This window comes from Coturnix japonica, chromosome 1 (genome assembly GCF_001577835.2).
Source record: "Coturnix japonica isolate 7356 chromosome 1, Coturnix japonica 2.1, whole genome shotgun sequence".
In the NCBI taxonomy this organism is placed as follows: domain Eukaryota; kingdom Metazoa; phylum Chordata; class Aves; order Galliformes; family Phasianidae; genus Coturnix; species Coturnix japonica.
Genome location: NC_029516.1, coordinates 157867179 through 157890562, shown reverse-complemented (window position 1 = coordinate 157890562; position 23384 = coordinate 157867179). Strand labels below are relative to the sequence as shown.

The 23384-nt window shown below is 42.7% G+C and overlaps 1 protein-coding gene across 2 annotated transcripts; it reads right to left on the bottom strand.

Moving 5' to 3' along the window:
- Positions 1–7421: 7421 nt before the first annotated feature.
- GPR12 (G protein-coupled receptor 12) lies at positions 7422–18789 on the bottom strand. Of its 2 annotated transcripts, none has more exons than XM_015852132.2 (2): positions 18630–18789; positions 7422–18220 (listed from the first exon to the last, which is right to left on the bottom strand). In XM_015852132.2, exon 2 carries the CDS (start codon positions 18205–18207, stop codon positions 17209–17211), a length of 999 nt encoding a protein of 332 aa, XP_015707618.1. In that variant the 5' UTR covers positions 18208–18220; positions 18630–18789; the 3' UTR covers positions 7422–17208. The 2 variants fall into 2 exon arrangements, with proteins under 2 accessions (XP_015707618.1, XP_032298050.1); XM_032442159.1 differs by having other exon boundaries at positions 7422–18217; positions 18630–18788.
- Positions 18790–23384: the final 4595 nt, after the last annotated feature.

Sequence of the window (23384 nt, the reverse complement as noted above, 5' to 3'; positions counted from 1 at the left end):
TAGCTTTCATTGAATAAGTGAAATAGCTTGTGTCCTTAATCCTCCCCCTGCCCATAAATGTTCATTATCAGACTCCTTCTGATGAGAAAAACACTTTTACAAGCATGAGAACAGATTGGGTGGGACTACTCTCATCTCAGTGTACAGAGGAAAAAAAAAGGCAAAATCATCCCATTCAAGGACTGAAGAAAAACTGGTTTGAGATAACCAGCCCTGGGTCCCCAAAGTGTGTCTGTCATTGAGCACTGTTGCACAGACCCAAATGGAGGTGTTGTTTGTGGCTGCTTCTAGTTGGGGAAAGTAAAAGTTTTATGCCCGTTTTCAAAAGCTTCTCCTCAGCTCCTCTCTGTTACTAAATTTTTATTACATGCTGTGGGTGTTGTCTCAGGCTACCAGCACACAGGGGACTGTATCCCCTTCTCACCATTTGTCTGCCCTCTCTACAGCTCAAAACACATGCATCAACATAAAATCCTTCCTCTAGGCTGGTCCAAGCTGGCTCCTTCCCAACTACTCCCCTGGCTTCCCATTGCCTGCCCTCACAGGCATCTCATGTGTCATCTCCATACCTCACAGGCTGCTCCTGATGGAGAACAAGAGGGAAAGCAGAGCCAGAGGTTGTTTCCTAATGTCTTTTATAATGTTCACTGTCGAGAGGACAGGCTCTCACAAAATACACACACTGGCTCATTACTCTGTCTCTGTTTATTTCTGAAAGGGCACGTCCTAGAAGTCTGTGATGATGTGCATGCCTGGTACAGTCGTACTCTTCCACTTGCACACTTGCTCTCTTAACAACAGTGGAATTTCTCTGAGCCAAAACCTACCTGAGGTCAAGCACGGGGCTTCTGGTTTCTCCATCAGCAACAAACCCATATGCTCTCCTGAGCAGGATTTTGTTTCTAGTTCTGTTTCTCATCGTTAGCTGCTGCAACCCAGCGGTAATCACAGGGCTCTACACAGCTGCTAGGTGGTTGTTAGATGGAGATTTAAGGAATCTTTTTGACTTGGAAAGCTGCAAATGTCCCTTGACCATTCTGAAGGAAATATTCTCTTTGCTGCAGTTGAATCAATTGATGCTGGTTGCAAAAAAAAAAAAAACAACAACAAAAAAAAACAAACAAAACAAAACTTCTTGGGCTCTGTCTCTACTAGGAACAAAATAAAGCCATTCTTCACTGGTGTTAGTAAAGCTCTACTGAGCATGAGGGTTTGTATATCTTTCATATTAATTAGGAGGTCAAGCAAACCATATACTTCTCACAGCCTTTAAGCTCCCAGCTGCTGCACCTCCAGTTGGATTTCTGCTAGCTGGGCATGAAGGCACGTCTGCAGCATGCAATCATAGGATCATAGAATCATTGAAATACCCAGGTTCGAAAAGACCTTGAAGATCAACTGCAGCCTAACCATAGTACCCTAATTCTAAAAACCCTCTGCTAAATCATATCCCTGAGCAATGGAAGAGAGTGCCCAGACCCCAAAGCCCCCCAGAACCTGCAAAGCATCAATTTCTTTCCCACAGCCTATTACTGGAAGTCTTTCACATTACTGGCATTTGCCTCTGCATCACCAAAAGGTTGATACTGCCCTGAAGGGCAGACATGGTAATTTAAGTTGTTAAGCTTCAAAACTAATGTTTGACAGTGTGCTCTTCTAGGTGATAGAAGGTACAGACAGGGAGACATAAAAGCAATGTGGTGGAACCTATCTTTTGCAGGAATGGAAATAGTTCAAAATGGAAATTGTTCTTTAAAAAAGAAAGAAGTTAAATGGGCTGTATTAATTTCTGTCAGGTGTTCATCCTACAAACGAACAGAGTAAGCCATTCTTACCTGCCACTTTCTCACAGCAAGCACAGGGGCAGGGAAGCAGGAAGGACGAGCAGCAGACACTTGTGTTTCCTGTGTGCTTGGACCTCTTTCTGCACGTTGCCACCTGCTGTGAAGTGCTTTACACGCGCTTGCCAAGGATTCCTCATCTCTGAAAAAAATATCACTACTTTGTCACAAATGGCCTGAACTGTTCTGCATATGGCCTCGCCTTTCCATGGGCACTGACATCCTTCAAGGTACGTGGCTGCTGCTATGGATTTTTCCTGCTGGTTTCCGCTGTGAGGATCAGTGTCCTGCTGACTTTTATCTCAGAACAGCTTTCCAGAAGGAAGTGCTCTCCACAGTGATATAATAATCAGGGAAGCTTTGCCTACTGCTGCAGCACAATTCTGTCTGATGTTAAATATGGAATCCACAGATATTTTGACACATGGAAAAGACTCGCGCTTGGGGAAGCCCTTTATCGTATGATTAAGCTGTCATTTAAATGGTGTAAAAAATAACTTCTGCATGAAGGAAAAAAGCAACAGTCTTCTTGCAAATCACTGCTGAAGGTGAGATGACTGAAAGGGAAACAGCAGCATTTTGTTCCGTTTTTAACTTGACTAAAACAAAGTGTCGCTTCACTTTGTGAAGCAATGGAAAAGACAGAGATTCCACTGCTTAGATCTCTGGAGAGAAATGTTTAATGTGTGCTCATTAAAGGAGCCTTTAATAGAATCAAGTAGCAGCAGAAAGATGCTGAGCAGAGTAGAGCGAACTACCAGGCTCTGACAAATGCTTTGTCTCATCTCTGGAGAAGAATACATTCCTGGTAAGACAAATTAAGTGTAAATGTGAAGAAAACACTGAGTCAGTGTGAGCTGAAAATCAAATAGCTGCTGTGGCTCTGCTGTGTATGTGCTTCCACCACCACTGGCAAGCTGCACATCCATGGGACAAGTCTGGCTTATGACACGTCCACTGAGCCTGGTGACTTTTTCCCACAGGTGATCCACTACAGGGGTTTGAGCAGCGAACACCATCTTGGACATATGTCTGTTTCTGCACCAGCTCAATAGCTGGTGTCACAAGCAAGAGATCAGCCTCTCCACATCAGCAGCAACCAGCACCCTCGGGCCCCTCTCTGGGCTCCCCTTCTGCTAGCAGAGAAGACCAAGTATAACAAATGCATGGTGGGATGCTGCCATCTGAAGAGGGCTGCTGCTGCTCCTGGTGAAAACTGGGCCAGCCTGAGCAAACTTGTAAAACTGTGGCAGCAGATGCAGGGAGTTGCAGTAATCTAAGGCTAAGTGCTGCCATTGGTGCCTGTTTTGGCAAAGCTGTGGCCAGTCGAAGGCAGACTGGCCCTAGAATGAACCTGATGACTGAAATGGACTGAGCACTAAGGGGTCATAATATTTTTCTGTGACTTCTTCCTAGAAGGAGAAAAACAAACAAACAAACAAACACAAAACCAGCCTCAGCACAGAAAATATATGGAACTGATAATATGCTGCTTAATTAAAAATAAAAAAGCAATCATCAACCACACCAACAAAACCATCTGCTTTATTAGTTCTCCCATAAGGCTGTCTGAAGGGATTGGGAATCCAGCACTGACAATAAATCCTAGAGTCCACTTCGACAACCAGACTGCAGTGGCAGCCAAAACATAAAGGGAGAGGTGAGCTGCTGCTGCTGCATGGCCCTGGCTGCATGGCCCACACACTACCTTGCCAAGCAATGAACTCAGCCATATCTGGATAGGAACAGAGCCAGGGATGAGCCCAAGGGGCATGCAGGACCTTGGAGAGGGTCAATTGGAGTAGAGCGGTGCCTGCCCTTGTTTCCCCCTCAAGAGCCCGGCATCTTAAGCACTGATGTCAGGGAGGAAATATTTCTCTACTGGGTTGAACTGGACAATCTAGTGCCTGAGACTTTGGGGGTTGTGAGGACAGGCTCTCTTAGGCTAGATGTCAGGGGAAAGTCCTTTACTATGAGAGTGGTGAGGTGCTGGCACAGGCTGCCCAGTGAGGCTGTGGATGCCCCATCCCTGGGGTGTTCAAGGCCAGGTTGGATGGGGCCCTGGGCAGCCTGGTGAATGCCTCCTATTGAATGGGAGGTTGGTGGCCCTGCCTGTGGCAGTGGGGCTGGAGATTCATGATCCTTGAGGTCCCTTCCAACCCAGGCCATTCTATGATTCTCTTATCCTAACTTGCTGCATTCTCTGTGTCTTTCTGCACCCCTTGCCCTGTAAGAGGAATGATCTGGAGTGTGATGATTCTTGTCCTGAAAATCCTAAGAGGATGCACTTGAGCTTGATGGATCAAAATGATGATGATGATGGCAAACTCATTGCATCTTAAAAACATGTTTATTTAGGCTCTCTATCAAGTGAGATTTAGACCTCATATGTCATGATAAAAAATAAAGATTAAACCTGTTCTGGTAGGCCGCAAGCAGGAAGAGATTGTCCTGGTATAGCAAAATATCTTTTATTGTCAGATAAAGAACCCCCTGAGTTGAAAGGCAGTCTTTACAATTAGCACAATTAAATGCAAAGGAAAGGGATATAACATTTTGGCAGATATATATATGTATATATTTTGGCTGTGGGGTAATGGTGTTGAGCTGCTAGCTTTAAAAGCAGTTCTACAAAGATTTACTTAGGGCCATTTAAAAATAACTTTAAAAGCTGGCTATGATTTGGAAGCCTTTAAAAAGACTGAGTATCTGCAAATGGACTTGTCTTTGACGTACATAACAGATCAATGGTATTTCTTATATAGTTTTCAAGTGATGAGGGTAAAATATCCCTTAACTGCACAGGCCTCACACTTTGAATAGATACTGAAGTTCTGGCTGTGGGACGCTGATGAGGTGCTCTCTTGTTTCCTGCTATAAATAGAGCCATTCATAATAATTTAGTACAAAAAGATATGCTCTACTTAGTCCAAATGTCCACCAAGCCAGCAGCCTGTCTCCGACGTGACCTACAGACACATAAGAAGGCAGGAACAGCCACATGCATCTGCAACACTGCAGCTGAGTCTCCTTGAAAAAAAAGGGCAATGCTGAACTATAGCTTTAATTTCAGCTAGTGAGCCTCACACAACTACCTTTTCTCTTGTTTACTACAGCACAGCAATTATTTGATGTTCTTGATGGATAAACAGCTTTCAATTACTTTATCCTTATAAGCAGGTTTACTATTATCGGCCATGAAAGTTTTCTGTTGTATATCCATAATAAAAAATTCAGCCATTTCCCTCTGTTTAGCTCCAGTCACAGTTGATAATAATATCTGATATCCAACCACAGGGCACAGAATGCTATACATTCAGAAATGAGGCAGTTTGGGATTCCTGGGTGAACCAGGCATTGCCAACACCTTCAGATCTCTGTCAGTTTTAACCGCCCCTACAAGCAGTGCTGTTTTCTGAGCTTGTGACACTGCTGCATCGCTTTGCAAGGAGAAGGATGTTACCTGCACCACACAAAGATGCAGCCAGGATTTCCTCCAGTTCCTTAACACCATTAATGCTTCCGTTATTTTAAAAGGAATCTCTTTACAATTCTGGCTGAGCACCATTAAGATTTGGCAGGTTTTTACTATTATTTGATGTATTGATCTTGCCAGCCACTCTGCCCTCCTTATGAGATTTTCCTTTGAGATTGCTGCTTTAGACTTGTGGTCATGCACAGGGTTGCCTAAGAAGACTTTCAGACAGCCCTGGCAATGTGATGCGAATGGTTTTGCCCATTTTCACTCTTCTTCACCATCTTTTTCAGTGCTAACCCCAGCCTCACACCAAACAACTTGACCCTAATTACCTTTCCACTACTGGTTCCCATTTTGGTATGCGCATACACCAATTATTGTTTCATTACTGCTAAACAGATAATTTTAGCCTTACCCACCACCAAATTCCAGCCACCCTTTGTGGCATTTCCTAACTTTCTTACACCATTATCTGTCACATAGACCGATTTCTCCCATTTCAGCCAGTTTCTCCCACCCTGCTCAGAAAGCTTAACTTTGAGCCATCTTCCTTGCTGTAGAGTCAACTCTTCAGACTATTCTCTCTGCAAATAAAATATCCAACATGAGAAGATTTTTAAGTCTCTTTTAATATGTATCAGTGCAAATAATTAATTTTACTTTCCTCCACAATGTTTTTGTGACCGCTTATTTTTTGTACTTACTGTATCCACAGACCGTCTGGGCAAGCTTCCTGCCTGTCATAGTTTTTTTATTAGAGGTTTCTTTGTGCTTTGACATGTTGCGCTCTTCACAGTCTTCTACGTTTTGCCTTAATATGACTACACATTTAACTGGTCGGAGGTCTTTTCATTTTGGGTGTTTTGTTTCTAACAGCCTTCTTAACCCCTTGCTTAATCTCACACTTTTTGACATCCTCTCAGCCTTTTTTGAGAGAAAGAATACATTTATTTTAGATGCTTTACTGTGGGTCTTAGAAGAATCTGTGAGCTGCCTGCCAGCCATTCACCATTTTAGCCGCTCCTTTTATTAGAAGCAGAATTCATCCTTACATCATTACCTCACTGAAATGGATTTGTGGCTTCTCTTCTAAGGTTGCTGGATTTTAATAAATAGCTGTTGTTACAGAACATTTATTTGATAATTATATGTTGAATCTCAGCCTTTTTCTTCTTCCTGTTGTATCTATCAGCAAAGACAGAGAAAAATGTGCCTCCACCTTTACAGAATACATTTGTTATCAATGTGTTACATATTTTTTCATATTTATTGTAATGTGGTTTATGACATGTTGCACCTTCTCTGTTAGATGAACTATCTATTTCCCCTCCCTCCTTACTGTTTCTTCCCATTACTTTTTATTCAATTTCCAGTTTAGCAGATTAATTGATTGGTAGAGCCCAGGGATCTAATTGGTGTAGCTGCAGTTAAAGTTTAGTTAAATAAAGACCATGTATCCGGTACATCCTTATCACTACTGCGCTGCAGTACTGGCTATAGCTTAACTGCAGAAAGAGAAACTGGTATGCTCCAGCTTGTCCCTGCTCCTCCCCATTACATCAGTTCTTCTTCTCTAGAGTAAACAACTCGTGTCCACGTCTGGTGTGAGAGCAGGAGAGAAGAGCTGTGTCTGGTATGGCAAACATCACTGAGATATTCTCCATCCGGGAGGCAGAAGATACAGCTGAGCTGTAGGACTGCAGACCTATGCAGTACAGCCTCACTCTCCATTACTTACCTGACCATCTGTCAATAGATAAGTTCAGAAGTCAAGTTTTCATTGACTACAATATGGAATAGTCAGCTTTAAAGTTAGAGATGTAGCTCTTTCCAGCAATGTGCGTGCCTGAAAAATAAGATGGGTACTCAAGAAAATAATTCAAAACACAAACACGCAAGTGAATTCTCTCCCTCTTTCTCTGAAAATGAGACGGGGGATCAACAGAAGTTCAGCTGAAGTTTGCACATCTGAATTTACCCCCTCACCCAATTCAGTTAGTATCTTCTGCCATCTCTTAGCATAAGGACACACTAAACTGCGTGTTTTTGGAAGAATACGGTTATGCTGCTTGAAATGTGAAATGCAATTCAATGGACAATCATTCTGTTTTGTGGTTTTTTTTTAGAAAGGAAAATTTATTTATAGTTACATATACCACATATAAAATTAACATTGAACTGAAACATGTCATCGTTTCAATCGTTTATGACTAAACACTTACAATGTTGACTACAAAACTGTACAGTTCATATTTTGTAACTGATGCTTACAGCATAGTGCAATTGTAACCATTTATTAACAAAATAATTTGTGCCTTTTTTTAAATAAAGTGCATTAAATGACTATCTTGTATACAACAAGAAGCTCTGTAGGTTGCAATCCAAAGCTTTAATCTTAAGGGAAACTGAGGCAAAGATGTTTTGCTTCCCTTTAAAATGATTTTATACACTGGCAAGCTATGGTTCAAACTTCAACCACAGTTAAAGCAAAAAACCTACCTAGTATAAGAAATAACCACCACACGCCGCTACGTACTAAACCAGTAACTGGTTCTTGTATAAAAACACAACACACAGAATTCCAGTTTTTGTTTAAAGCCATTTGTCTCCTAATGGGATGTGTAGACTGAAAACAATCTGCTTTTAAGGAAGCTTTTAGAATTCCAAATGGAACAACACTGCGATCAGGAGAACCAGGAGTTTGTTTGAACTGTGCAGTATCTCCTAGGAAAAGCTCTCTCTGAAAAACTCACACGTGGGCACGGTAAACCATAAGTTATTATTCATTGTATTTGGCAATAGAAAGAATGTCGGGGTCTTGGTAGTAGGTCTAGAAGACTAAGAGTGACTCTATCAGCCCAGAGTATTCTAAATTCTATGGCCTGCAGTGAAATACAGAGTTTTATAGCTTTATTCCAGAGGCACAGTTATAACATTCTATGAAATTTCTTTGTAAACACATTTACAATCAATGTCTGTAGGTACTGACTGTGACAATAAAGCCGGGACCAAAAAAGGACAACGTTAACAGTAGATTTTTAGACTAAAAGGTTGCAGGCATGAAAAATGCATATAGAAGTCTAATGTGGCTACTTCTAGACAAAAAGTAGGAAGCCCATTTTCTAGAAGAGTCCATATTGTCGTCCTCTATACACACATGGGACTGCTATCAGCTGCACTGGAAAATGCATTTAAGCACAGGCAAGTAGCCCTAGAGACTGCCTGAGTCTTTTGCTGTGTACATAATCCATTTACCTGTCTTTTCAGCTGCAATACCCATTCCACACTATTGGCACAAGTTACAAGCTCTGTTTCCAAACTTTGGAAAACTACATCCTGTTTCTGTACAGGTTAATCTGTGGGGCCAGCCCGAGTCCAACAGCAGACTACCATGACTTCAGTGTGCTCTGTGGTCAGCTGTGCAAAAAGCTGCATGCTTAGGGCATGCTAACTCCCTAAATAGTGTGTTATTCCCTTCCTCCCAGACTAAAGGCAGACTCTGCTTACAATGAATGGGAAATGCAGAAGAAAAGGGATGAAGTTAGGTTTAAACGTCATTGCAGAAGGCTATTTCATATCATGCAATCAGAAAGATCTCTTCTACACAGTTTGCTTCCAAAACCAGAACACTTTGACCCTGGGATTAACACTGAAAGCAAAGCCCTACCTGTGCACCATTCTGTTGTGAGCTCTGTGGGGCAGGAGCACCACAAGAAGAACTTGAGCATGACTCATGTACTGAGGGAGTATTCTGTCAGAGTGGAGCAAAAGAGCAGCAGAGCAAAAACCCATGGATGAAGCACAGCTCTCTGAGCTCCACAGGGCCGTAAAAGGGATGTGGCTACCTCTGTTTCCAGAGGAATAGTTCACACTGCTTTCATTTGTGTTCTATAAAATAACAACTCAACAGCTGAATTCCCTATTATTGTGATGGGTTTCATCTTAGCACATGCTGCAGTAAGAGGAAACTTCAGAAGGGAACAAAATTAATCAAGGCATAAATAGCTCCACACTTGGGTCCCAAATTTTACAGATCCTACAAGGAAAAGCCAAGAAGAACGGTTCAGCCTGGAGAAGGTGCCTGTCAGTACCTGAAGGGAGGGTGCCAAGAGCTCAGAGCCAGGCTTTGTTAGTGGTGCCCAGTTCCAGGACTGGAGGCTATGAGCACATGCTGACACACAGGTGGTTCCTCTGAACACCAGGAGCACCGTGGATGACAGAGCATTGGCACAGGCTGCCCAGAGGCTGTGAAGTCTCCTCCTTGGGGACCTTTCAAAATCACATGGGCCCAGGCCTGGGTGTCCTTGCTGGAGCAGGGACGTGAGCAAATGGATTCCAGAGGCTCCTTTCGACCTCATTTTTCCCTTTGGTTCTGCAGTGTCTTTATCCAGAACGCTTCTAAAGCACATATGTATTCGGTGTGCTCTTTAAAAATAAATGCAGAGGAATTTTTAGACACTGCAGTACCCTGCAGGTTAGCATCAGTAGTGCAAAATGTGCACCTGTGTCAAATGACTCAGCAGTCTGCTGTTCAGACCCGTGATCCATGCAGTCCTGTTCCCAGAGCATTTATGAAAGGCAAAGGGAGAGAGAACAGGGAAAGGAATTCACAGACAATCACACAGAAGGATGGAGGTTAACAGGGATCTCTGGAGGTCACCTTGCCCAACCCCAGCTCAAGCAGGGACACCAGAGAAGGGCACCTATGCCCAGGTTGATGTGGACATCTCCAAGGAGGATATTCCACAGCCTCTGGACAGTGCGCACCAGTGCTCCATCACCTGTGCACTGAACAACTGCTTCCTGATGTTATTTTTTTTTTACAACCAAATCTATTTTGTGGGAGCCTATTATATAGTATAGGCTCATATTATATAGTATAGGGGCATTTCATTTTCTAAGGCAAATCTTTGAAGGACAGAGTCTTCACCGCTTGCACTTAGACTTGCTTTGTTTGTGAGAAACCAGGAGCGGGATCAAATGATTTAAAGGATTATCACCAATATAAAGAAAACACGAGCAGTTCACTCATTCTTTTCCTCTGAAAGTAAATCAAGTACATTTTCAGTGGGGAGCAAATGCTCAAAGTTGCTCAATTTAAAAGTGCAGCTGATATATCTGAAAGAGGTAAACTATAAAATCACAGGGTTAAACACTGATTCTGTAACTCTTCTCAATTAAGAAACCTATTTATGAAGCTCATACAGAGCTATGAATTGATTAGTGTATTGTTTTTCAAAAGGTTCCACTGCGGAGAAATCTATAGAAACCTTTGTATATAATGTATGTATAATAAATGTATGCTTTTATGTAAAAATGTAGCACTATACTTACACATAAGAATAGGGCATGTTTTTGAAATAAAAAGAACTGCTGGTTTAATACGAGAGAAACCCTATTGCCACCAGCTGAATTACTCTTCACTACTGGTTTGATGAAGTACTTGATTGTGCAACAAATGTTTCTAAGTATTCCAGCGTTTTAAAAAAGGTCTGTTTTATTTAGAAGTAATCATAGAATCCTTAGAGTTGAAGGGATCTTTAAAGGTCATCTAGTCCAACTCCCATGCAATGAACAGGGACATCACAGCTCGGTCAGGTTGCCCAGGGCCTGATCCAGACGCACCTTAAAAATCTCCAGGGATGGGGGCATCCACCACATCTCTGGGCAACCTGTGCCAGTGCCTCACTGTAAAAGACTTTTGCCTTATATCCAACCTAAACCTCCCCTCTTTGAGCTTGAAGCCATTTCCCCTTGTTCTGTCATCACAGACCTTGCTGAAGAGTCTGTCCCCTTCTTTCTTACATCCCCCCTTTAGATACTGAAAGGCCACTCTCAGGTCTACCTGGACACTGAAGTGCTACCTAACTGTAACACATCTAACCTACCTTCATTATCATTTCCTTCTCTTCCAGAACAAGTCTGTATCTCTCTGTATAACAGTGATATACACAACAGTGAGATATGCAACAGTTTCTTCTTGTAGTCTGCCTTAGAAGACCCAGAACAGCTTTGTGAACAAACTCAAGCATGGGGATTTTTAGCACAAAGGCAAGTTGTTCTTGAAGATACGGCTCCTGTAAAGTTATTGGCCCAGATGCTCCTCAGAAATAAAGGAACAGACAAAGATTTACTGTAAAATAGCCTCCTTAGTAGTTCCAATATTTATTCACCAAAATCTTCTCATTTGCAGTGGAGCCATTTCAGACTGTAATAATCTGAATAAACTCATGAGTTCATGTTTGAGGGAGGAGCACTTCACTTCTGATTGTGCTTCCTCCTTTCTGTTCTTGGGACACCATTCAGCAATAACAACAGTAAAGCTGGCCTCAAGGGCACAGGGACTGCTGCACTACACCCCATGCCAGCAGCTCTATGGCATCCTTCAGGTGCTCCGTGTACATCATGGAAGGCTCAAGATGCAGAGTTCAAAATGACTTTTCCTTCCCAGGGGATGCTTTCATTCAAGCATTCTTCCTATCCAAGTTCAAGCACCAAGGACTTGGCTGATTCCCCAGGCCTTAAGAACTTGAATCTCCTCATTTTTCATCACCTCCTTAACACGAAAGCACCTATCATTGAGATTTTTCATCCATTAATGGGATCCGCAAGTTCTCGATCCCAAGAAGTCTTTCCAGTTTACTGGGAGCCCTATCATTTTACTGAGAGACAGGGAGGTAAGCACACCTAATTCACCATCCCTGCATTATTTTTTACCTCTTACATATAAAGCACAATTCTTCCTTTTAGTTTCTTCTTTATAAGCAGAGATTCTAAGGTCTCATTTCTTCCTCATCTCTGGACTACCGCTAAGCCAAACTAAGTGTGACATCAGAAGAGAACCCACCACTTTACAAATCAGCATTCAAAGAGCTAAAGAAAAATAATCAGAAAATTCAGATTTTTAATATTTCCTAATTATAGTAATGCACCCTTACCTGAAAGCTCCTTCATTTTATAAGCACCACGTGCCCTTGAGTAACACTATCGCCTAATTTCAATTGAGTTACAGAGGGATTCTTCCTAAATTGCAGTGTCTTGCTCTATTAGGACTCAGTTTATTGCACACTATAAATTATTTGAGAAGTCTGAATGTCATGAAAACACATGTAGATATTTAATGTTATCCATTATTTCTTCCACAGGTCCTGCTGCACCCTTCATCAGGACAGGATGCCTGATGTTGTCTTCTGACAGTAACACAACCCAATGAAGTGCTGGCCACCAGCTCCTGGCACTGTTCTCACACACACAGGACTTCAGCTGCCTACAGCTAATGTTCATATAGAACAGAACTGTTCTGTCAGGGTTTGTACTGGTAACCACTCTGATCCCTCTCCTCATGCTGCAAAGCTTTGAAACTGTCTTGTGGGCACTCAGGTTTATAAGGACAGTTACCAGGTAGCAGTCAGCTTCTGCTTGAAGGACAGAGAACCACTCAGAATCTCAGAAATAACAGAAGAGTTGGTGTTTTTTAAACTGTGACCACTCTGTCCAACTGTTTTTCTTTCTTAATTGTACATACAAAAGGCAGATCAACACCTACTTTCTCTGCATGAAAGTCAGGGCTAGCATTTTGAAAATAGGGTTCTGAATGCTACAGAACACCAATTCTTAAAGTAATGAGTTAATATTTAAGGGGTCTGAATTTTAGTGATGCAATTTCATCCCAACATTCAATCACAGTGCAGGTTGCCCAGTGCTTTGGAGAAATGAATACAGGTCTCTTATATTCAGAAGCTACGTTTGCCCTAAGAAAATGAGGCAATAGAAGAATAACTCTTTGGGGACAGAGCAGTGGCTGGCCCAAGCCAAAGCTTACTACTGTTTGTGGAGGGATTTCAGTCACTCCAAGACATATCAAGGCTGTCCCTTGAAAGCAAAGGATGGATGCAACTACTCCTATCAGTGGCTGTCCATGGCAGGAAGATATAGCAGCTACAACAGGCCTTTCAGCCAGCTCCTAAACGCCCCATGTAGTGGCAGAAGGTTTCTGTAATGGCACCTTTATCTTGTACTTTTAAAAACCAAGCTGCCTTCAGAACAGACTAGCACCAGTCATCATATTCATCTTAATACACTCACCTCGATGAGCACCACAAATTCAAGGATTTCCAGAATTAAGTAACAATCAGAAATGCTGAACACAAGTAATTTATCCAAAGACCAATGTACACCTAAATGCCCAGCACAGAAAGGAACAAAATCTCCTTTGCAGCATGTAGCTCTCTCTTGCAAACAGCATGAATTCAGCATCCAAAAACTAAGGTAAGCAGCTATTGCTGAGTAATCCTATTCAGTAACTCAAGGACTGTAACACAAACCAGAAATAATGTCCCACATCAGTCCTACAGCACCTGCTTAATGAAGGAAGACTTCTCCTTACACAGATCATTTTCTGTCTGAAGAATATATTGCTTCCTCCCTATTGCTCTGAGGTTACTCAGCAGTTTATAGTACCTGCAACATGGAGGATTTTATTGCTGTTATACTAAAACCCTTTTTCCCTTATTGCTGGAATTCTCACTGTTAGGAGAAATGGTTAAAATAATACAATGAAAATAAAGGCCTTGAGGTTGAACAGATGACAAAAACGACTACAGCAAATTTAACTTCAGGTCAGATACGTTAATAAACAAAAATGAACTTCAAATCTTAAAACTAAATGACACATTATTAAAAGAATCTGTTGACATTATGATGAAAATACTTCGCTGTACACAGTGAATTTTGATGCACAGGTGTGCTTCAATGGGACAACACCAACAGCATTCCTGCAAGCTGTCTAGATTTCTGCCAGTTTCAGAGGTATTTCAGATGGATATTGGCACCTGACCCTAAGGATCTGGGTCCTACACTGTAACTGCCTACACACTCTAACGTCAAAGCAGTAAGTTACTTAATTTCACAGTCTGAAAAGCATCTGTCTTTCATGCATTTCTTCTTATGGAAGTGAGGTAGGAGGCACCGTACCCACAGCTCAGCCCCTGCTCTCAAGAACTCATTCAAAGGTGCATTTAATAGCATCTCACTACTACTGTAAACCACGCTAGAGCTCCATCTGACAGCTATGGACAAACCAAGGTCACTGACTTCCAGAAGGATTTTCTGGCCTATGCTGCACAGTCCCAATTTAAGACCACTTCTTAACGAGCCAGCATCCTCACTGGATGTCACAGCAGTAACTCAGGAGGCAAAATCATCTTTCTCACCTGTCTGTGGTGAAAGGTAAATGAGTTACTCATCAAATGAGGGCAAATCATGCCCTTGTGAGCCTTTCTTTTTTTTTTTGGTAACTTCTATAATTAATCTTTCTCTCCTCTTTTTGTCTCGAACCGTTCCTGAGGAGCTTCCAATCACAAATCTCTCTGCTCTGGCACAAGGAAAAGGTCTGCTCTCCTGACACTGTTAAAAGCCATGGAGGTTTTAAGCAGCCTGTGGAGTGAGGAAGACAACAAGGAGCAGCATGAAGGAGGGGAAGACATTATTTCCCTCTGTGCTGTTTTTTGTTGTGGTTTTTTTTTCTAGCTTCTCTGCCACCCAGGTGTTGCAGGGAGAAAACCACTTGTGCCTGCCAGGCAATGAGAGGAGATGAGAACAGGTCTGCTTTAGCAGCAGAACAGCTGCCCTAGGGACTGAATTACAGTCACAGTTGTGGCTGCTCATCCTCATCACACTTCCTCAGCAATCTGATTCAGAGGAACAAAAAGAAAAAGGAAACAACAAAAAGAGGGGCTAGACTTTGTATCACTTCAGTTCATGCCTTCTACCGCCATTTAATCTCAATACTTTGCGTACTTGCAAAACTGCATGCGTACATAGTGTGGGTATTTATGACCTGATAATTTCTTATACAAAAATCTGTAACAAAATAGGAACCTCACAATGTCTAGTGTCATGAGCGTTCCTAAGTAGACAAAGAACACCAACACCCTACACAGAGTAGGGGCCACATTCTAACGGTGCTGAGAATCTGTAAATCGAAGTGAAGCCATGGGAGCTACAAGCTCACAGCTCTACCAGACCATGCCATGCAATTACCAAACTAATCAGCTTACAGAGAGCCAAACATCATCAAGGTTGAAGCAGGTAGATAATGGAATTTGAACCCAGCATTGCAACTTAATTATTGCTTGTAAAACCTCTACAGAGCCTTGTTTGTAGACAATTCATTCACATTTGAGATTCAGCACTGCGTATAGCATATGATTCTTAACGTCACAGGAACTCTGCCACAAAAAGCCACAGTCATCCAAACATCCATGTGAAAAGGACAGGTTCTGTTTGGAAAAATCCAAACCAGCAACACGGTTCTCTCTACTATTTATACTACACAGGTATATTATTTCATTGAACTGTAAATATTGCTGATTTACACTTGAGAGTTTTTGTTTTAACTGCAATTGAAGATACTGAAGCAACAATACAGTATGCACTGTGACATTCAAGGGAATATAACCTCCTGCTGATGTCAGGGCATTAACACATGGAGCTCCCAGCAACGCCAGTGCAAGGGGTGCTGTGAATTCCCATATACTGACATTAGAATAGACACAGAATATCAGAAATCTTCCATAAGATTTCCTCTCTGACAATTAATTCTTGAAATTAGAAAGCGATGTTTTTTTTCTATTGCATTCTAACGTGGCTCCAGTAAAAGGTAAGAAATAGTTTTTAAACTTAACCATTCATGAGAGGAAGCTCTGCTTTGTAGACCAGAGCTATCACATTATAATTAAGAGAACTGACATGCATACAGTGAGAAGAACCCCAATATGTAATGGGCAAAACTGCCAGAAAGGGAGAGAAGTTTGATTCATGTTGCAGTTCTGGTTGCATATAATTATAAACCAGACTCACTCTGAGAATTTATAAATGTCTACATTTCCAATTACAGCAGAATAGTGAAAACATGTGGCAATCATTTTGACTTGGTAGCAAACTGAACTGGAAGCATTTCATGTAGATCTGAAATATTAGGTTATTCCATTTGATATTTCACTATGGAAAGACAAATCTTGTCTAAGACACATCAAAGTGTTGCGTCTGTTACAAATGCAGTCAGAAGAGACTGTGTTGATTCATCAACTTTGAAACTCCCCAGTGAGTTCTTGTAAAATTAACAATACAGTGAGGCCTGATGTCCCACATCTAAGAGAAAACATCAGCCTGACTTCTGAGCAGGAAGGCAAAGCTCATCTGCTTCAATATCTAGCCAGAACCTGGTAGAGAACAGGAACTCTATGAAAATAATAATCAACCTAATTCATGTCGAGATGTACAATAAAAGCTGTGCAAGTACTTCCTCACTTACAGCAAATTCATTGCACTGAGATGAGCACAATAAATACTAGATAAATCAGTACAATTGGCCATTATTTTGAAGAGCATTTTGATGATGGAAAAATCAGCTTGTGGGAACAGGACAGTGTTTTTTTTCCTTCCTCTATTTTTCCCCCTTACTGTTTTAATATGAATTAAGAGGGGAAACACATCCTGACGACAGACTGTAACATGCAGTATGGCTGAACTCAATCACATAAACAATTTCAAATGAGGTATGCTATTTAAATCCATTTTTAATTAGCAAACTTAAGGTAAAATCGTGGCAAGCATGGCAAAGTCTGGGTTATATATTTATAACAAAAAGACCCTGAGCAACGTTATAAATCTGTAAGAACACCGATTCTTTTGATTTGGGAAATCTCCCTTTGAAACCACTTGCTTCATTTTGGTCACTGGGGTTTGCTGTTCACAGAAGGTCAGCACGTCCTGTGGCTCCGATCATGAACCCACCGCACAGCGCTTGATGAATGCACCTAAACCAAAGACATGGTCACAAGGATGGCTGGGAAGGAAGGTGTTAAGGAGCGTCCTGCCGGCTGCCAGTCAGACATCGCTGGGTGATCTGGCTCTCTGAGACAGGTTAGAAGGAATGCAGCCACAGCAGACGAGCCACAGCGCTTTCTGTATCTCCTGGTTTCTAAAAGCATATATTACAGGGTTGATGATGGAATTGTAGGTAGCTGGCAGGAGGGTGGCATAGGTGTATATAGAAGGGTAGGTGTAATCTGCTATTAAGGAATAGAGAGTAAAAGGCATCCAGCAAGCAGCAAAAGTCCCCAAAATAATGGCCAAAGTAGACACTCCTTTTCGGGTGGTCACGTAGTGGGAAGTGGCCAGGAAATGGTGCTGCAAGGCAATCTGATGGGCATGGCGCATCACGATTTTACAGATCTGAATGTAGAGCTGCAGCATGAGGGCAAACATAAGCAAGAAGGAGACCGAGAGGACGGCCGCGTTATTTTTAGTCAGCGGTCTGATAACACTGCAGGTGGATTCATCTCTCAGGCAGTTCCAGCCCATCACAGGCAGCAGTCCGATACAGATCGCCGCTCCCCACAGCAATACAAGCATGACATAGGTAAAAGTGACAGTCCTCTCCGAATTGTAAGTCAAAGCGTAATAGAGGGAGAGGTACCGATCGACAGTGATAGCCAGCAAGCTGCCAACGGAGGCGGAGAAAGAGGCGACTATCAGTCCCACCGTCACCAGTTTGGTGGCTTCCGAGCGCAGCAGGTACGCAAACACGAAATTGACGATCAGTCCGATCCCAGCCAGGAGGTCCGCCAGCGCCAGGCTGCCTATCAGCAGGAACATGGGCGCCCGCAGGCTGGGGTTATGGAAAATGATAAGCACCACCACGGCATTCTCGCAGGAGATAAGGGTCCCCGAGGTGCACAGGACAATGTCCCAGGGGTTCACCCACAGCTCTGGCTCCGGCTCTAGCACAGGAACCAGGGAGGAGCCCGAGGCATTCTCGGTAGAGCTGGCTTCTACGCGGTCCTGAGGCAGCCAGCTCGCATTGACCGTCGGCTCTTCATTCATTTTAACCCCGCTTCTTCAACGGAAAGACACGGTTTTACCGCCCGCCCGCAGCACTGCAGGCAGCGCCCCGACAGCGCAGCGCCCCGGGCGGCACCGCCTGCCGGGAGGGCACTTGTTACATAAACGGCACCACAGATAGATGGGGAGTGGGGGGGGACACATACACACTCAGAACCACCCGAACACCGAGGGAAAGGCACCACAACACAACACGACCCCCGGCCTCGCAGCGCCGCAGAGCCGCTATGCCGCAGCCGCGGTGAGGATTACGGGTGAAGGAGGATTACGGGGGAGGGGGCGGCGGTCCTTCCCCGACCCCGCCCGGGCTGGTGGGGGGGGGAGGAGGGCGAGGTCTTCCGAGGAGCTCACAAACTCCGCGCGGGCACCGCAACCCGCAGCATCCCCCCCGGTACGGCACACACCTGGGCTCTGCCGGAGGACGGCGGACGAGGCTCACACGGTCCCTCCGAGGCGGCCGCCCTCCACCGCTCGGCGCAAGGGGCCGAGGGCGCAGCGCAGGTGCGCGCTCTCGACCCCCCCCTTCCCCTTCCCCTGCGCGCGCAGCGGCTCGGGTGAGAAGAGGAGAGGAGAGAGGGAGGCGGGCTCTGAATAGAGGGAGGGACGTGAGCAGGAACGATGTGATGTTGGGGCTGTGGGGTAGGCAGTGAGGGGTCTGAGTGCTGGTTGAGTGTTGTGGTCAGCAGTACTTAGTCTAGCTGGGGACCTGTAGCTGGTGGTGTTACCCTGAGGTCGGTGCTGGGTCTGGTCTTGTTTGACATAATCATCAGTGACATGGACCAAGGGATAGGGTTCACCCACAGCAGGTTACAAAGCTTGAAGGCTGTGCTGCCGTTCAGCATGATGTTGACGTACTGGAGTTGGGTAGAGAACAAGAGAGGGCAAGTGTAGAGTCCTGCACATTGGGAGGAATAACCACATGCACCAGTACAGGTTGGTGGCTGACCTGCTGAACAGGAGCTCTGCAGAGAAAGACCTGCGTGTTCTGGTGGACAGCAGGTTTGACATGAGCCAGCAGTGTGCCCCTGTGGCCAAGAAGACCAATGGGTTCCTGGGGTGCATTACAAAGAGTGTGGCCAGCAGGTTCAGGGAGGTGATCCTCCCCCTCTACTCTGGCCCTATAAGGCCTCATCTGGATGACTGTGTCCAGTTCTGAGTTACCCAGTGCAAGACAGGGAACTACCGGAGAAAGTCAAGCTGAGGTCCACAAAGGTGACTGGGGCCTGGAGCATCTCCATTATGGGAAAAGGCTGAGAGAGCTGGGGCTGTTCAGTCAGGAGGAGAGAAGACAAGGGCCACTTCATTGTTTAGAAATACTTGAGGTGTGAGAGGCAAATGGTTGAAGCCAGGCTCCTTTCAGTGGTATGCAGTGACAGAACAAGGGTCAGTGTGTAAAAACTGGGACACAAGGAGTTACATACAAACAGGCAAGAGAACTTCTCTACTGTGAGGGTGATAGAGCACTGGAACAGGTTGCCCAGAGAGGTGGTGGAGCCTTCTTCTCTGGCAATATTCAGGACCTGTGTGTATGCTTTCCTGCTCAACCTGTGTGGTTTATTTACTAAAGTACTGAGAAGGAAGAGAGAAAAGTCACAGATATGGCACTGAAGACCTGAGAAATTGCCTCATAGCGAAGGATTTATAGAAATTACTCTTTTCAGTTTATCTAGAAGAAAATTGAGATGACTGGATTAGAACATTCTTTCACCAGGATTTTTTGTGTCTCTAAAAGGATATAATGCCTGGAAGCCCAAGTTAGAGAAGTTCAGATTCAAAATCAAGTACATTCAATAGCATGATAATTAAGTACTGGAACAGCACATCCAGCACAAATGATTTCCTCTTAATACCTTTTGGGAAGATGTCTTTAGGAAATAGAAGTTCTATGTGGGCAAAAGCCAGAAGAAAAAATGTACCCCATATTAGTAGCAATTGATTTTTATTTCTTTATAGAAATGAAAGCTGGGAAATTTTCTCATAACTCACAATTTATTCTCTTCAGGTAAAAGAACATGATGATCTAAGATGTGTGTAAGCCATCCCTTCTCACTTGGATGCCAGCTGCTCTCAATAGCCATGGCGAGTACGAGGCATCCTCTGTCAGAGGATGCTATTTTGTCTGATAATTGGTTCAGTGTTTGCTTGTTTGCTTCCAACCACTGTTTCCTGCTTCCTTTAACTCAGCATAGTGATTTATTTCTTCTGCATGTGTACATTAAATAACTATTCTGCTCCTTTAAAAAAAAATAAATAAAATTATTATTATTTTTTTGAATTTGTCATGGCTGGATTATTCTGGAACTGGGTACAGTGCACATTGTTCATGCTTCTGTGCATCTTTCATCTATTTTTTGTTACAAGTGCTTTTGTGCTGGTCTTGGATTACTAACTCTGAATAAAGCTTGAGATAAATGTGATATGCAGTGAGCTTCAGGCCACCACTGAGTATGTGAAGTACCTCAAAGGACCACAGAGGGCATTGGTTCTGTGCTCACTTCTCAGGCTTTTTAAACCAGAAAACAAGACATACCTAATAAAAATACTAAGGGGTGTATGTTATCATGGCAAAAGTTTGTACTGTGAATCATTATCTTGAACATGCTCAGGTGGAAAGGCTGGTTTCCAGCTGTATTTGGTTGTTCTGTTTGCTGGCAGAGTAATATCTGGAAAGTCGTGTTGATAATTCTTGGTATTTATAATGAGATAATGGGCATCCTGAGTCTAAAAAGCATGGGGGATATTTCTGAGAACTTTTCTGAAAGGTGTGTTCAGTTATAATAGTTGAGATGACCAACTTCTTTATGCAGAAACATTGGATTTACTGTTAATTGACTGCTTTCTGTGACGTAGCATTCAGTGAAAGAGCTTTAGCTGCGAGGTTGCTTGGTGGCCAAATAAACTGAATAGAAAGATTTGACTTCCTCGTCTGTGTCAGGGGAAACTGTCTCAGCAGTTCTTGACAGATCCACCTTTCCATATTGGTGCCTCTCAAGCTTCAAATATGAAATGCTCTTTTTCTCTTCCAAAGCTCCTCAGGAAATATTTGATACTGAGAAGTATTCATCATTCGTGATTGACTCATGGAGCCAGCCTCCACTGCCTGCATGCTGTCAAGCAACTCACTTTGCACTTTATCCTGTGCTCCCTGATTCAAGTATGGATGTTGATGGATTTATGCAAATCGAAGGAGTATTAGATGAAATCTCACAGAGGTCAGACTTGTTGGTCCAAAGATTTCTCTTGGCCTTAAGTGCTAAGAATCTCCATGATTTCTAAGTTTTATTTGATGTTTGTTCTGAGTGCTACTTTTATCCTCATCCTCTTGGTAAGTAGCTGAATATGCTCTTTAGGCTTTACTTTAGTATACCATGCTTCCAGAAGTGTTCTTATTTCCTATAGAAAAGAGGATTGCATATAAATGTGACACCAGATGAAACGTCATCTTCAGAACCCTCCCTGCTCCTCTGACTGCTTTTACAATATTTGGCTCTAATACACAACCAAAACTGTTACTGATGGCACCGGACATTAAGCAGAGCTTGAACTCAGTGACAAAGAGCCAAGCATCATCACGTGAACTTTTAATTTGTAATTACTTCCATAGTCTCTCTCAAAGGTAAAGGTGTGATGACAAGAGCTGTGTTTCCTACTGGTTCATTTCTAATCTGACGTGAAACAAAAAGTAATAGAATAAAGATGCTAAAGTACTTTTCATTGATGTTCTGACCACAATGCCCTCCTGTTTGAATCTCTTGCTAAATGCACTTATTTTCCCCCTTAGAATACACTGAATTCCACTTACCCCATGAAACTCTAAATCCACTCATTTCTGCGATCCTCTTTTATACATTAATTCTTGGCCTTCCCACACTATCCAAATGCCCACTGGTGTTTGCTGAAGAGCTATGTATGCATGAAATACATTGCTAAGCTCAAGTATTTTACTGTAATACTACTGTTACAGTCATATTTGATAATGAATAACTTATGCTGAATTTCCATGTGACTGAAGAACTACTGAAACTTACAAAGGATATGTTTGTTGATGCATTTTCTTTTGGAATGTCCACCTCAAATAATAAGCACTTTACTGAAGTATTTTCTAACTTACAGGCATATAGTAATCAAATGATTGAACATGGCATTTAAACTATAAGCTGCAGAAGTCTCTAGAGTAATTACTGTTTCAAAAAGAGCAAGAAAATGACCTTAATAACTCTAGAGCCAACTATAGCCTATGATGAATTATAAAGTAGATCATAGGCTTCTAGTATTTTACTATCTAGACAGTGACCCAGAACAACCTCATTCTGTGACCATAAAAGTGATTAATTTTCATGGCTCGTTCATCCATGGAAATATTTTCAACTAAGATGACCAGTCTCTGTAATGAGAGTGATTTTAAGTAAACCATTTCTGGAGTTCACAGAGAATCTACTCAGAAATCAATTATTGGTAACCAGTGCCCATTCATACAGTGGAATTTATATGCACATGTGCTAATGGTGCATTTACTCATATTTCTGGTTTAGCAATCGTGCTGATATATCATTTTCTTTATACTAGCAACAGATCTCATTTAAATTTTAAAATGCTTTGAATTGGAGATTTGAAATTATGTATTTTAGAGCTGAAATGAAAGCTTGAAAATTACGTGCTTATTAGCAGCTGTTGTCTAGAAATTAGTGCATGGTCAAAACTCTGGGGAGCTGCTATAATGCTGTTGTTTCCCCAAATGTCAAATGTTTTACACATCTGACATTTAGATGGTGGAAAGAGGAACAGTGAAATATGCATCCTCAGAGCTGGTAATTGAAAGCTGGCCTTAATAAGTCAGGTCTACAGGGCCGCTTGGCTGCTTATAGTCGCATTAGGTGTGTGATTAAGTCGCTGAACCTGTGAAGATTTATAAGAGCAATCATTATTCACAGCAGTCATATGAATAAAGAATAATACTGTAAAGAAGATTTTAAGATCAGTGGGAAAGGGGTGATGAGCAGCACTGGTAGCTCATCATGATTTCATTTACAGGGCTATAAATTTATCGCCTCGCGGTGTCACTTATGCATGTTTGGGATCAGTGTCTGATATTTAATGATCCCACTGATCTGGTAGGGAATTTGGTGCTGATGCAGTGACAGTGTAAACAGTGCAATCGT